The sequence below is a fragment of the Taurulus bubalis genome (genome assembly GCF_910589615.1).
Source record: "Taurulus bubalis genome assembly, chromosome: 8".
Lineage (NCBI taxonomy): Eukaryota > Metazoa > Chordata > Actinopteri > Perciformes > Cottidae > Taurulus > Taurulus bubalis.
This window is the reverse complement of record NC_136596.1, coordinates 17,074,976-17,090,284: the sequence shown is the minus strand read 5'-3', so window position 1 is coordinate 17,090,284 and position 15,309 is coordinate 17,074,976. Positions and strand designations below refer to the sequence as shown.

Here is a 15,309-nt window from a genome sequence, read left to right as displayed (position 1 = left end):
TCTCTCTCTCTCTCTCTCTCTCTCTCTCACACACAGTCAGAGCAGAGCAGAGGAGCTCTCATCCTGATCGGTACCAGACGGACCGTCGACTTCATTGTTTTTTTGCGAGTTTTACTACGTTTTAGCATAGTTTTTATTTTTAAGTATGAATAGTTGATACTTCACTTTGATACACTTTAGTGTCAAGTTTGATATTATTTTGTCAAGATTGGGGTTGATTTTTCAAGCCTATTTGTTTGGAATATATTCCGGGATTAAAGGTGCATATTCACGACGCGCAGGTACAGTATTTACAGGACACTTAAAAGCTGAATTCATGATCACTCTGTGAAGTCTTGTCCACGGCGGTTGGGCAATGATTAAATGCATTTCCTAAACAAAGAATCCCATCTTCTCTGCTTGCAGAAGTCGTCTTGAAAAAGTCGCCCAGGATTGTTTCTTTTCGACTCAAGGAGCGCGCAACTTGTCAGTGCGACTCCGTCTGGGGTGTTTTTTACTTGAGTGGTCCCAGAAATGGTGGGGCACCTACATTTACAAGCGATGGATGATAGCCTAAAAGGAAAAAACCGGGAAGGGCTGCTCGACAGTCCGGATTCGGGGTTGCCCCCCAGTCCCAGTCCGCCCTTCTGCTCGATCTCCCCGGGTCTGATCGAGTCGCGCTCCGGCAGCTGCACGACGCCCGTCGAAAGCCATCATGGATATTATAAAAAGGAGAGTAGAGGCAAACTGGTAAGAAACATATCGCTGTATTTACTTAATGATTTGAAACAATTTGGTAATCTGAAAGCAGACTCCGGTCTGTTTTGTGTCCACAGTAATTTTGCAGTCATTCACTTCATTGACGCTTTATGATATTTAAAAGACCTAATGGCTAAATAATGATGCTACTGTGAGAGAAACTGAAAATCTGAGAGCTTTTTAATGTTTGGCCAAAAACATATTTCCCTTCAGTCCCACTCACACAACATCTGGAAGCTCTCTCTCTCTCTCTCTCTCTCTCTCTCTCTCTCTCTCTCTCTCTCTCTCTCTCTCTCTCTCTCTCTTCTCTCTCTCTCTCTCTCTCTCTCTCTCTCTCTCTCTATCTTTCTCTCTCTCTCTCTTTCTCTCTCTCTCTCTCTCTCAGAAATTCCTTAGTTGTACATTTTTGATGTTGCACTTGTGCTGTAGATGTCACTGGCCCTCAATAAACCAGTATACATGTTTTCCTCTTGTGCATCAGCTGGGTTCTAACTAAATGGAGTCATTAGGGTCAGTGAGTTAATAAGGCCCACTTGGGTTTCCAAACTGAGGTCCAGGGACTCCCAGGGGTCCTTGCCAGGATTCCAGGGGCTCCCATGCAAGATGACCGAAAGCTTTATGACACCAGGTGATTCACTCAGTATCCTGGTGTCTGAGTCTAGGTGTGTACATGAGCATGAGTAGTGTGATCAGGTTTCTGTCTCACCACCTATATGACAAGACAGAAACACTAGTATAATGGTATTGGCCTGTAATGGATTTGCATGGAGCACTGTCATGAACAAGTTTGATTCAGGCTTCTTCTTCTAAGTCTGTCATGTCGGCCATGTTGATTAGAGAGCAGAAATGAGACACATACATAGACAGACTTTAAGCTCTTTAAAACATTCACCAGCAGCAGGTGTGTGTCCTCTGTGGAAACCAATTTAAATGAAAGGCACATTCTAGTTTAATAGATTGGTACCTCCCATTCCCAGATATTTTGATCTGTGACCCTTTAAAATGAAGTAATATCCATTTGCAACCCTTGTTCACATGTTGCATCTGTTTTTGACTGGCGATTAACCAAGACGGATATTTCATTCTCAGATTGTTTCATTTGAATAGTGTTTACAGTCCTTCCTTGATAATCATCATCACGTTTCTGATTTATTTACTTGTTTATCATCTCTGGTCTATTGACAACCCCCAAGTTGGGAACCTCTATGTCAGATTGGCATCTTAAGTATGGGAACCTTTGGGTTTTGTATTTCATAATGGTGATTCTCTTACAGATGTTTGAAAGTTGTCTAGTGTGCGTTAATGTTTACTATATTGTTATTATCATTACTGTTACCTGATGGCCCCAAAGTGTCAATCTGCGAAAATCAACACCGAAATGAAAAGCTGAAAATATAAGTTAAAGTTGAAAACGGAGAGAATACTGTTAAATAGATTCCTCTGAGTCTCAAATGAATGAACAAATACAACACTGGAAGCCGGAGTTTACCTTTATTAACAGATTGCATACTTTCTTAAATTGTCTTGAATTGTTTCCTAAGAAAATGCCAATAACTTCTGGGCTAATAGGAATCTATTACTCATCTATGATAATTACATTTTAAAGTTGAAATTGCATGATATATTCAGCAATATGTGCAACAACTGTGTACTTTACAATGGACATATAACACAGTCAATGCACACACAGGCAATATTGCTTCATCAGATGGAGATAGAGGACAGACCTTGATGATCTTCCATGGGAACTATTATTTATGATAATTGCTAAGTGCATTTAAATGACTCTCAGTGATTTGTGTCATGCATGATGAGGCGGATTTGATTGAAAATAATTTCCAGCTCACTCCCAGTTTCAAAAGTCTGAAGAACATGTCTGCGCAGGTCGGGGTGGCTTTTAAAGCGTCTGAGGGAGGCCTCAGAAATGTAGCGCTGCATCTTGGGAGTTGCGTGACATTGGTTTGCTGAAGCCTGAAACAGAGAGAGATCCTCTAATCCTCTGGAGCTTCACAGTTCTCCTCTGCTTTGTGGTTTCCCTTTTAAAGATCAGTCCTGATAGGGGCTGCTCCTGCTTGCGATCCGAGTCCTATCTGTGGGCCTGTGTGTATATGGAAAGAATCAAAACTCTCCATCAGTTATAGACTTCTAGAGTTTTCCGGTTATGTGTTTGTTAGCAGGACGAGAGGAGGCATAAATGTGCTTGACTTTTTTTCTCCTTGCAAATCTATTTATGAGTTGTTTTTGTGTGCCACCTAAGAACAATCCTCTGCTTCTATTTTGGGGTGCAGAGGCTTGTTAGAGCGGCTGCAGGCCATTGCATAAGTGTTTGATGACCTCTCACTTCTAAATTCAACATTGAGTAAACCTCAGACAGCCTGTCTGTTTTTTAGACCTGAGCCAAATGTATGCAGATGTGGGATAATTACTTTTATACTTGCATGTCTTTAAATACATGTTTGAATGAATTAATAAGACAGACTAGATGCATTAACAATATCAATGTGATGATCTAATCTTATGCATTTCAGAGCTGTAAAAGATAACTGGCCTGTTCAAGGAAACCCGGTCAAGTGTCGGTGGATTAGACAACTCAGGAGACAGGATCTCATGACATTTTTCTAAATCTGCCACACTCTGTGATACTGATGCTCTTGCATTAACGTTGTTGCAAACACCAGGATGCAAAGTCGGTTCACTTCGCCAAACAGCCAGCACTTGGAAAAGTGTGTTTGAGTTGGCGTTTTCTCTCAGCAGCTCTGCATTGTGCATTGTACATTGTGTGGGTTGCTCAGCTGCAGACTATTTTTCCTGGGCAGAAATGTGCTTCCAGGGGAGTTTGTGCTTTGTGAGCGAACTGGGAGATCCGCTGCCTGGAGGTGACCTACCCTCCATTCACGAGTGTTTGCTTTGCAGAAGTTGCCAGAACACACCGTGGAGAAATACCTGGGATGCTCTCCGTGCCGGAGCAGCGGAGGTAAAGACGATCACATAGTCGTACAGTTCTTTAGATCATGAAGTACCAGCAGCAGAAACTGAACCACCCGCAGACGAATCCTTTTTTTCTTTCCAGTCTGGCTTTGAAAAACTAGCAGCTGTGCAAGTTCAGCGCCACCGTTCAGATCGTGTGTGGTGATGATCGCAGGCTGTAGGTAAGACGAGCTTCACGCAGCAATCTGCTGTGTCCTTGGCCTGTTCTTGCTCGTCCCCTGCAGTGGCATGTGTGCTTAACTGCGGCCAAACCACAGCATGTGACAGCCTCCCCTGTGTAACGTGAGAGGTGTCGGCGTAGTGGTTGAGGTGCCATTTGATTCAGATTGGTCAGAGACACAGAAACAAAACGGTCAATTACAACATTGCACACTGTGTGTGACAGTCATCGGTGTTGCTGATTGGTGCAGCTCTGTCTGTCCCCTTATGGCTCCAGAGAGGACACTCAGAGGTCATGGGTCAGTACAAAAGCAGATCTGGTTCGTACAGTTGAGTACAGTATGTATCCCATCTGGTGTTCTGCACTGTTCAAACAAACGCTCTGCATTAATCTCATGAAAATGAATACAGTAATATTTGTAGGATTTCCCCATGAATGTGTCTGAGTTTGTGACACTCAGTACTGGTTTGTTGGAGCTTATTAGGGAGGTATTGATTATTCATACATATATACATCCTACCCCTAATAACTGAAATTGTTTTATTCAAAATGATTACTCAATTACTCAATGAAAAGAAATTTTTTCTGCAAATGTTTTGATAATTAATCACTAAAGGCTTTCTTAAAGTCAAAATGCCAAACGTAAACCTGTTTCAACTTATAAAATGAGACAACTGTATTGTGTTATGCAAGATTTTTTTTCTATTTTTGACATTTTATAGACCAAACAATTAATTGATTGATTGACAAAATAATCAGGAGATTTATTGATTATGAAAATTAAGATAAGTTGCAGCCCAAGAACCTAATATTTTGTTATCCAGAGTATTTTAGGCATGATAAATCATCAGGCTGTGTGTGCATGGTGAGCTGTGTAATAGTGGAGGAATGACGATGGTCAAGTTAAGATGAACCTGAGAAAGATGCCCTCACATGCAATGTTTGATCATTTTAACCAATAAATACCATACTTTACACGAGAATCAAGAAATATGACAAAGGCACAGCAACATATTTAGAGACTGTCTTGTGGACAACTTATTCCTATGAGACCTCTTCTTACCTTTGGCAGACCAGAAAGAGAATATTTAAATTTCCCCTCATTGGCCTACCAGCTGCTCTGGAGATTCATATAATTATTATTAGTTTTTGAAGTTCTGGAGCTACTGTAGGCCCAACATCTGCAAGCCTATTTTCAGTCCATTCACACACCACACACACACACACACAAGCTGTGTCATCACGGTCACACATCTCTAGCCAGCCAGAAAGTGATTTACCACAAACACTCGGGTGGACCCACGCGGTGTATTTTTCTGGATTAAAATGGAAGTGTCGCTCCGACTGCTGTGCTTCTTGTCTAATTGTTGTTGTAGTAGTCGTGCCACGGACAAGGCGAGTTCTCATGAGGGCGGATCAAGGAGCGTGTTTTCCTGGAGAGGGTGGGGACTGCAGTCAGTTTTTTTAATTTGGGTTCCTGGCTCTGCTAAAAAAAACAACCATGCTGTGATTCTTTCTTTTTTTTTTTTTTACTGGAATTCCTTGAATGAACTCGTTGGCAGGCTGGTTACAAACAGTTCAGCAGTTCATGGATGTCTTTGTGAGATTGTGACTCTTGTGTTTCCTCTGCACAGCTGCCCTACCTGCTGCTAAACTCCACGAGCACAGACCCAAAGACCCGCATGTACCCTGTGTTCTTCGGAGAAAGTATCGAGGTCAACCCCAAACCAGAGCAAGAAATCAAGTAAGGGAACGTTGACACATAAAGACATATTTGGTCTCAATTGGAGCTTCCTTCACTTATTTTGATCAATATGCTCTTGTCAACAGTGCCACCTAGTGATCACTCTTATATGAGTTTCTAAAGAGTCCTCTCTTTTCAGGTGCAACTCCGAGGTCAAGTACGACTCCGACAAGCACTACCAGGACCGGGTGTACTGCACCCCCGTTCCCACGCCCACCTCCTTCAGCGAGACAGTGGTGGCGGTGCGTAACTGCACTTGGAGGAGCTACAAGTCCCAGGTGTACCTGGAGCCGCGGCAGAAACCCATCAGCTACCAGAGCACCACCATTATCTACCCAAAACACGCCAAGAACTCTTACCGCACCACGCTCAACTACAACGCCACGGGCTCTCGTCGCTGGTTTGTCTCCACGGTGCAGCTGGAGTCGAGTGAGGATACTAGTCCCTGTATCATCTACACAGAGGACCTGTAGAGCCCAGACCGCACTGGGAGAAGGCTACCTGGTGATCATCTTATTTCTTTTGGAGGACTAGGAACTTGGGAGCGGAAATACTTCAAGTAATACCCGAAGCCCCTAAAAACTCGACTTTGTACTCACCATGGAGGAAACTCTGGGATCCCTTGAGTGACATTTCACCGAAGTGTATTTAGACTTTCTACTGATGCAGTCTTTAAAAAGGGAGTCTGCTCTCTGGCAGTTTAAAGCTGCACTTCAATGGTTAACGTCTTATTTAATACAAGAGCTGACAAATTGGTGGCCTTTGCTCTTTCAGGTTGGATTGTAACCTCAGTGAAGGTAACGTCTGTGTATGTAGAGAGAAGTCAAGATGACATGTGTGGTGGAATTTAGCCAAGTCTGAGCAAACCCGGTCACACCAATGCAAAGCTTTCTAATATGGCTTTATTGCACTTGTTTTCTGTATATCAGTCCTCCCAGTGGACTTGACATTGCAGGTGGGAGGGGTTCAGTACTGCATATGAGAAATTGGACCAAAGATAGTTTATCTCTTTGTAATAACTCATCACACTGAGACAGAACACTTGCTTTTGTTATACAGTTTCAATTAACACACATTCAAACAGCAGCTTGTTTAGTTCGATCAAGCATTTAATTAAACTCAACTGCACGTTGCAAGGTATCCTGTTTATTCACCAGAGCGGTCTCAGGACTAAGCCTAATGAAAAGAAGGATCGCAGCACAATAACAACTGATTGCCTTGAGAATATTTCAAAAAGGGAGATATTTAAAGCACTTGGTTTAAGATCTAAAGTTCTTTGTAACAATAAATATTCACCCGTCTTTGCTCACTGTTCTCATAGTTTAAAGACCTGCTTAACCTCGTGTCTGTTAAAACTTCATTTGAACACTTTGGTGAAGATAATGTCAGAGTGAAGGGTGTTTTGATGAACAGGTGGAAAACCCCTCCTTATTAAGAGTTTAAACTCTGCTTCATCAGGACCACACGTCATCTGTAGTTACAAGATGCGTGGGAACACACATGTATATTTTTCAGGGCCTTTAAGACTCATTGTATGGTTTGCTTTTTTCATAACTGTTTTGAACCTGCTTTGACGTCATGGAGCTTGTCAAACAATTGCCCTAAAAAATTAGACAATCACGAGACGTGTTTGACAATTTGAAACCCTTCTCTGTCTCAACTCTTGGTACTGAACAAAGTGAACTTGTGCTGTGGTCACTCACTCGTCTATTTCTGCATGAGAGTCAAACACAAAAACAAGAACTATTTCCAACTGAATTATCTGGATCGTTTAGTGCTGCGGGGAATCTGCGTTTCAACCGTCTCATTTTGTTTCATTTTGTTTTTAGACATTAACAAATTGTCAAAATGGAAAGTTTCTGATCTGAAGTAACCCAAAAGCATTAAACCACTCTGTAACTACCAACATGTAAAAAGTGGTGCTGTAAAAACCACATCAGATATTACTGTTGAAGATGTAAAATATATGTGTATTGAGCGTTTACCTGACTTTTTTTCCTGCCTGTCTCTATTTAGATTATTGAATATGGCAAATATTGAAATTTCAGACTTTACCTCAGATTTTCATTGGTATCAGTTTAACTTCATTGTAAAACAATTCCCCGACTTTCAGTTGAGTTTCATAATTTGCGGTCTTGTTATTTTTATAGTTTGAGAAACCCTCCAGGTAACATTAGGGTAGGAGATACGGCACGCAGCTTCAATGAGGGAACAGTAAGTAGCAATACAGAGAGCCAGACAAGAACAGAAAAATAAGATCTGCTCTTTCAAAACAAACATAGATGAGGTGAGGAGATTGTTTTGAAGATGGCTTTTTATACTGTAAAGTTCCAGGAAAGATGGAAAGTTTTGTTATGTGTAGATGGTCTGTGAAATGTCGGAGAACGATGAGAGAAAGTTGGTGGGTGTCAAGTTTAATACGTTGGTGGTTTTATGTGAAATACTTTTGTGTTTCCAAACACTTGATTTTGTTACTGTAAAATATTTTCCTGTTGTATATGTGGCATTGAGGCACTTCATAATTCTCTTTATATTTTTGTACATCAATCATTGTTCTTGTTCTGATCAAAGAAAATAATTTAAAAAGATGTATATCCTAAATGAATAAAAAAAAGTCAATTCCCAAACGCTTACTCTGCTGTGTTGAGTATTTGTCGCTTAATCTTGAAACCAGGACATTGCATTTTCCTGCTGAGCTCTGCTTTAATGTGGACCCTCTGCAACACAGAGGGGCGGCTCCTGTGACTACATCCAAGCCAAAGTTAGGATTTATGAAAATACAGACAGGAAAATCAGTTCACAAACGGCTCTTTCAAATGCAACTGAAATGGCAGCACTGAACATTGGTTCTGACTGTTTCTTAGCAGTACATTATTAATTCATGACTGAGCAGCACAGAAAAGTTCTAACAACATGTTTTATCTGATTACTTGTCCAAATGTACTTTTCATCCCTCAGTGGTTATATACTCTTGACCAACTACTATAAATCTGAAATATATGATCAGCAAGGAGAAACCAATGTCTCTATCCAGCACTGCTCTGCCCTTTCCAAAACATTTTGTATAAGTAGTATATAATACTTATTTATATAAGGACTTTGTTATATATCAGTCTTAATTTAATAACATTGTCACCTTGCAGATCTCATGGGAGTTATGCAAGTAGAGGGATCATAACAGACGTGGAGTTTGACCTTCATACGCGCTGAGCGATTGTACAGAAGATCACAGGAGACCAGATCAGCCGACCTTTACTTTATCACTTCATTTTCAAATGATTCGCAATAAAGCATCTCCTCCCAAATTGTGTGTCAAACTGTTGTTAAAAATAATATGCTTATACTGTCCCCTGGTGGTAATAGACCATTACTTTGGACTGGTCAAGTGTTCCTTCAGGGCAAAATAAATACTGAAGTATGAGAACGCAGAAATGCAGCAATAAATAACATGACTCTGAGACCATGAATGGCAATAAGCTTTTTATTTAAACATTAAGGCAGTGTTTTTTTTGTTTTCCATTTTTACACTGCTATCCACAAAGCTTGCTGGTGGGCATGTAGAATTTAACCATGTGAATATTTCTTTTATTTTTTGTAATACCAACCTTGAAGCAAGCCACATAAATATTTACATCTCTTCAGTTTTATATACAATCCTTGCTATTATACATTGGGTTATAATAAAAAAAAAATCATTATGCACAAAATGGTTGAACAATGTACTGTTTATGACAAACCCACCCCCCATTTGACAGTCCAGGGAACCCATCAGCAAATAACTGTATTTTCACGCCTTGAATGATTACTTAAGATTCGGGACATGATTGAAAAAACAAACGGATGCATTTTTAAAATAATTTCGGTATACTTTTAAAAACTACGTATTAGTCCATCATCGGTTTAGGGAACAGCTAGATATGGCTTAGACTGATTACCGCCACATTCTTAAATTTCACCAGAGGACAAATGATATGCACGCAGAGTGATTCATGTACAAAGCCTGGCTGCATTTTTGCCTTGCCTGATGAAATTACAAACCTCCATCGGTATAGATTAAAAAAAACACATCTAAATCAAACCTAAAACATGACTGAGCTTTCTGCAGGTGTGCCATACTGGATGTGTCACCAACGACAGTAGAATGAATGAAGAAGGGCGAGGAGGTAGTCCCATAACAGTCATGTGTGTACGAATCCCCTTTGACAAAATGAACTGGAGATAGAGAGGTAAGTCTGAATCATTTCCCATCATTTACACAAAGGGAGGACCTTGAAAATACTGCAGTAAACTGTGAGAACATGTCAACTAATGTTACATCAAACCACCAGAATGCTTCCGAATGCCTTCCTCCGACCCGTACAAACACAAGGGGTGCAATGAAGTACACTTGAAGTGTGTCATGGTCTCAAAGTGGAGAAAGCATCTGATGCAGGCCCAGGTAAGCTGTCCTGTGAGACAGTGCTGTCTTGTTTTGGAGATAAATGAGTGAAACAGGTCAAAGCTAAGGCTGTGATGGACTTGGAAGCAAAGAAAAAATGCAAACGTTTTTTTTTTTTTTTTTAAAGAGGACGTTTTATTTGCTGTTATGTTTTCAGATTTCCCTGCGTGGACAGTATAATCTGCCATTGGGGGGGCTAAAAGAAAAATTGTGCGTCACTTGGTAACTTCAGAACTGTATATGTAAAATAAATGGCACTTAACACTAGGAATATCTCATAACTGTACAAAATCTGCCTGGATGAGGAGTTGGGTCTCGGCTCCTCCTCTAGGCAGTAAAAGGTCAGAGGTCAGACGTCACAACAGCTCCTAGACGAGATTCTGACAGGCCAGCTGAAGCTGACACCGCCATGGACCAAGGGTCATAGAAAGATGGCTTTTTTCACCTTTTCAATGCGAACAAACTAAGTGATGCTGAGGAGTTTGCCTTTAAGCAGCTTTAAGGTCGGTCTGCACCTGCTCGAAGCGGCTTCGTCATCGTTCACTAAAATGTGATTGTCGCTTTGAGTGTGGGAGCGATAAAGAATATCGGTGGCAAGACCAAAATAATCAGACCGGTGTTAAAGAATACCTCCACAGTGGGATTTCTATGCTGTTCTTGAGTCCATTTTTCACCTGCCCCAGGAAACACAGATTCTTAAAAATGCCATTGTGAACAGACTGACAACTAAGTGCTTAATATCCAAAAACTGTTTCAACAAACACAGACATGATTAATATAAAAACAGTGAGAAAGTGTCACTGCCATCCATCTGGCAAATCATCTCTCCCCACGTGTATGGCTGAGGTCAACAGGCCTTCCCGTTCCTCAGGACCCCCCCCTCCCCCCACCCTAATATATGACGACATCAGCAATGAACAGCATGTTTACCCTGTAAACCAATGATATGACCCTTCCCACATAACAATCTTAGTCCCCCACCCTCATCCCCAAAAAGATACATCATTGCAGATAATAGACAACAAATGACACCATCAAAAGTTCACCATCAAAATGTACTAAAGGTCTCAGCTCACGTTCCAAACACAGGACTGGACTAACTGACTTTAAAAAGGAGCAAAAGAACGAACCGAAACAAGAAAAACAAGATGTTAATCCTCCTCCCATCGCCTCGCACGTGTTCCTGTAGTGGTAGCAGTGCACAGGCCGCCTGCACCTGGCGTTCACTTTGAAGAAACGTGAGAGGTGCCCTCGCTGTGTGCGCCACTGTTCTCAGGTTAGATCTGCGGTCAATATCTAGTCATTAGAGCAGCCATCGTCAGGCTCCTGACCAGACCAACATGACCCTGTCAGCAACATTAGAGCAGTACACCCAAAAGGTGCAGGTCACTGTGTCTATATTGATAAGGCCAGTGAGGAAAAGTAGCAAAGTTTAAAAAAGAAAAGAAAAGTGATTTGTCCTTTAGAGTAGTCCTGGAGTGAATGCATAACACATAAGTGCAAACATACACACACACACACACACACACACACACACACACACACACGCACACACACACACACACACACACACACACACAGACACACACACGTAGCAGCAGTGTCTGAGCTCGTCGCTGCTTGGGGTCTCGTGTGTGAAAGGAGAAGGACATGATCCTTGCTTGACGACTGACGGAGGAAATGCAGAGTGGAATGGTGTGGTTAGGTTTGCAGATGTCTCAGCAGGTGTGTGTGTGTGTGTGTGTGTGTGCATGTATGTGTCTGTGTCTTAGTGTGTGTGGCTGCAGCAGCGCAGAGCTGGTTGACTGTTAGCGGGTCTTGTGGTACGATACATTTCTGGGTCACTCGCTGTCAGACAGGGTCTCGTACTGAGACATGAGCAGAGGCTTGGGCTCCTCCTCCCAGGACCGGCCTTGTGCAGGTCCAGGTCCTGGACCCGGGCCCCCCAGTTGGCCAGAGGAGGGCGAGGGAGCAGACACCGTCCCGCTGGGGAAACGCATTATCAACGGGTTACACGGGAAGGGAGTTGGCGTTGAACCTGCAAAAAGCAGAGTGACAGAATTGTTATGATGAGTTTCATATATTTTGTTTTTGCTTTCCTAAAACCACTCCAACAGCTAACCAACTGATTTACTATTAACCGCTGATTTTAATACCTGTGGAGGAAGGTCGATCCTCCCAGACACGGTTAGTAAGAGGAGTTCGTCTATTGCAGTCTCCCTCAGAGTGGACTGAAGACACGGAGGACGGCCTCTCCCCCCCTGACAGGCCTGGTCCTGGAGATTTGGCCTTCCGCCCATTAGAGCGCCCGCTACCCTTTGAGGACTTTCCCCCACCTGCAAGCAGAGGAGGCCGAGCTTTAACTTTCAGAGCAACAATCCTGTGCTAACATTTCCAGCTCCGTTTAGAGCTTCTGATTCAACCATACCTGATGTCAAACTGTCAATGAAATCCCTTAACTAAATGTTTTAATCCTTCAGGAGCATTCTTGAATCATTCTAATAAATTATTGTTTGACAAATAATGTTACAAAAGTCTTCAAAGAAGACATAAATAAAGAATTACCTGCTAATGTTTAAAAAGGAAAGATAAAGATAACAGTCAATAAGCCTAATTATAAAATGGGAATTCATTGGGTTAAAGTAAAAACAGATTTCCTCAGGCAGATGATGGTGCCCGAACAGAAAAGGCACACTTGTCTTTGGGTCCTGAACAGCCAACAGATCTCTGCCTGGTGATTTTAAGTTGGTTGTAGGAAACTAAAACAATTGATAAAAAGCATGGTGCAAACCCAGTGCCTTCAAGGTAAAACTGAAAGCCTTCGATTTCACATTCAGGAACAGCACATGCAAAACTATGTTGGAGTGGAGATAAAAGTACAAAAGTGTCAGAAGATGTTGCACCTTGTGAGAAAAAGTCTTCAACGCGTCCGTCGGCAACAGGCATACCAGCAGTCGGAGCTGATCCCATCTGGTTAGCAGCGTTGGATGGTGAGCGTTCCTCATCATCGTATTTGCCCATTAAGGCCTTTCTTATAATGGCCTCCAGGCCTATTGAGTTACCAGGTGTCTCTGGAGCTGGATGGCTGCGGACACTCACAGGTCCTGTGGAAGGAAGGAGTGTTTCACAAGTTAGAGGGAGAAAGCGACTGCAAGTACAGAGAATGCTATCAGAAGCCGCTGCAATGATAAAGCAAGTAGAGTACGAAGAGGGGGAAGAGAGAGTGATCGTAGTCACAGAACCACACAGCATTAAATTGTATCTCACTGAAAATAAGCAGTGAAGACGACAAACGGAAGCAAAAACAGTAGGTGAACGCTGATGATTCCCTTTGAAGAGCAGTAATCTTAAGGACAGCATGGAAATAGAAAAACATCTTTAGTCATTTTATGGCATTTGTGCTGCATTCCTATTTAAGTCCATCCTTGGACACTATAGACTGTAGGTTAGTAATGCCTCGAGGCCTCCCAGTGGATGGCGTTGAGAAGTGATGAATTTCTCTGAAGGCCTCTCCCAAGTCTTTCAATTATCCTACATCATAAGTGTTCCAGCAGTTTCCGCCTCACTTGTGTCATCTGGTAACACAGGTCAAGTCAATTTCCTGTGTAAACGCCACCTCTCACACCACCTCAGGACCTCTTTGGATTTCTGTACAATGTGATTCAATGTGATACAATTCAATGTGAACACAAGCAGTCGGGTAGATATTGTCAAAGAGAAATCCATGTTCAGGATATTGATGTACAGGATACTGTTCTTAACAGTAAGACATTTTTTACAAGTAAATAATTCATCATGAAAAGTACTGGGGCTTTGAACAGCAGTATACTCGAGTCATGTGTGGTTTACAATGGCAAGTTTGGCACCAAAACAAAGCTGAATTGAACCAATTTTGCAGTCACCTAAAACATTGCTGCCTGCAGTTGGTCAACATGATATTACTAACATATTGTCACATGACTGATGTTGTGTTGTTATGTCATCCATGCAATCTCCTCCATGATTGGTCATCAGTAAATAAGACAGTGTGTACACTGTCAGTTCAACTTTTCAAACTTGCCAAAGTAACTTTTGTTTTGTAGAATGATGCAGGCTTAACAATCTTTCAGTTAAGTCACTTTCTCAATGCCGCTCCATTACCACTGTATATACATGTGTTGACCCTCAACATACATCCACTATTGTGTGTCATGAGGGGCCGGCTTCTCACTTTAAATTAATTTAATAGTTGATGAGGTTTAAATAGATTACCTGCAGTTGTAGAAGCCGGCATATTGAAGATCTCTGTTCCTGGCTGACTGACATCTGAAAGTGGGAAAAGGGTTTCATTGTAAAAATCAAACCTCTTTATTAAATGACAAGGTTTCCGTAAAAAAAAAAAAAAATGAAGTGTGCACTCCTGCCTGTGCCGAGAGGTCAGACTTACTGAAATCCCCCTCATTTCCGACCACCGTCATCTTCTTGATTATCTCCTGTTTCTTTGACCTTACGATAGCTGAGGTGCTCTCTGTCAACTTGCTGAAGAAAGCTGGAGGCTGGGCGGCATTGGGAGGGGAACGGGAGTCCATTCTGCAGGAGGGAAAGGAGAGCCATGTTAACAAACACTTCTAAACAAGCCCTGTATATATGTATATTACATATACATTATAGAAAATACATATTCCAATAACATACTTTGTGTAGTTTGGATGTTTAGATGCAACATTTTGATGTGTAAATTCTGTAGATAACTTATTTTTCAGAGAGGAGGTCTGCATTTAAATTGAGCAATTGGCATGTTGGAGAAGCATCAACAATTCTGCTAAAACTATTTGCAGGGCCAAACACGTTTAAACTATTTAAGACGAACCCATTAGCTGCAATACTTCCCTTCTTTGCTGAGAAATACCTCAGTTATAGTACAACTTGTGCTTTTATCCAAAGCAGCTTCCAATAAGTCCTGCAACCATGTTGGTGCAGGCCAAAAAGTAGAACATTCATGTAAGTACATCACCCTCATTGAATGTGCTGAATTACTTCAAGGGCTACATTTAGAATAGTATAATGCAAGATGCAGGGCATCTGATACCTGATGTTTTCAGATATTCCCCAACATGGAGGAATCAGATACTCTTCCCAGATATTTGAGCTCCTCACCCTGTCCCTCAGGGTGACCCACGACCCCCTCAAAATGAGATCACACATCAAACCGTCTAATTGTAGCCGCTTATATTGGCAATTTAATTCTTATGGTGACTATCC

At 41.7% G+C, this 15,309-nt stretch overlaps 2 protein-coding genes across 2 annotated transcripts in view; one reads left to right on the top strand and one right to left on the bottom strand.

Annotated features, from left to right (window-relative positions):
- Positions 1-248: 248 nt before the first annotated feature.
- Positions 249-6,103, top strand: rflna (refilin A; the record flags this gene model as incomplete). Its single annotated transcript, XM_079222107.1, has 4 exons — positions 249-281; positions 406-729; positions 5,521-5,630; positions 5,770-6,103. The coding sequence occupies exons 2-4, from the start codon at positions 514-516 to the stop codon at positions 6,101-6,103; spliced, it is 660 nt and encodes a 219-aa protein (XP_079078233.1). The 5' UTR covers positions 249-281; positions 406-513.
- A 5,438-nt stretch (positions 6,104-11,541) lies between these two features.
- ncor2 (nuclear receptor corepressor 2) overlaps positions 11,542-15,309 on the bottom strand; it is a 62,885-nt gene continuing 59,117 nt past the window's right edge. Inside the window, exons 42-46 of the mRNA XM_079222449.1 lie at positions 14,495-14,637; positions 14,320-14,373; positions 12,972-13,172; positions 12,225-12,404; positions 11,542-12,106 (exon numbers count right to left, since the gene is read on the bottom strand). Coding sequence (XP_079078575.1) covers positions 11,910-12,106; positions 12,225-12,404; positions 12,972-13,172; positions 14,320-14,373; positions 14,495-14,637 — 775 coding nt within the window. The 3' untranslated portion in view covers positions 11,542-11,909. The remainder of the gene's footprint in view (positions 12,107-12,224; positions 12,405-12,971; positions 13,173-14,319; positions 14,374-14,494; positions 14,638-15,309) is intronic.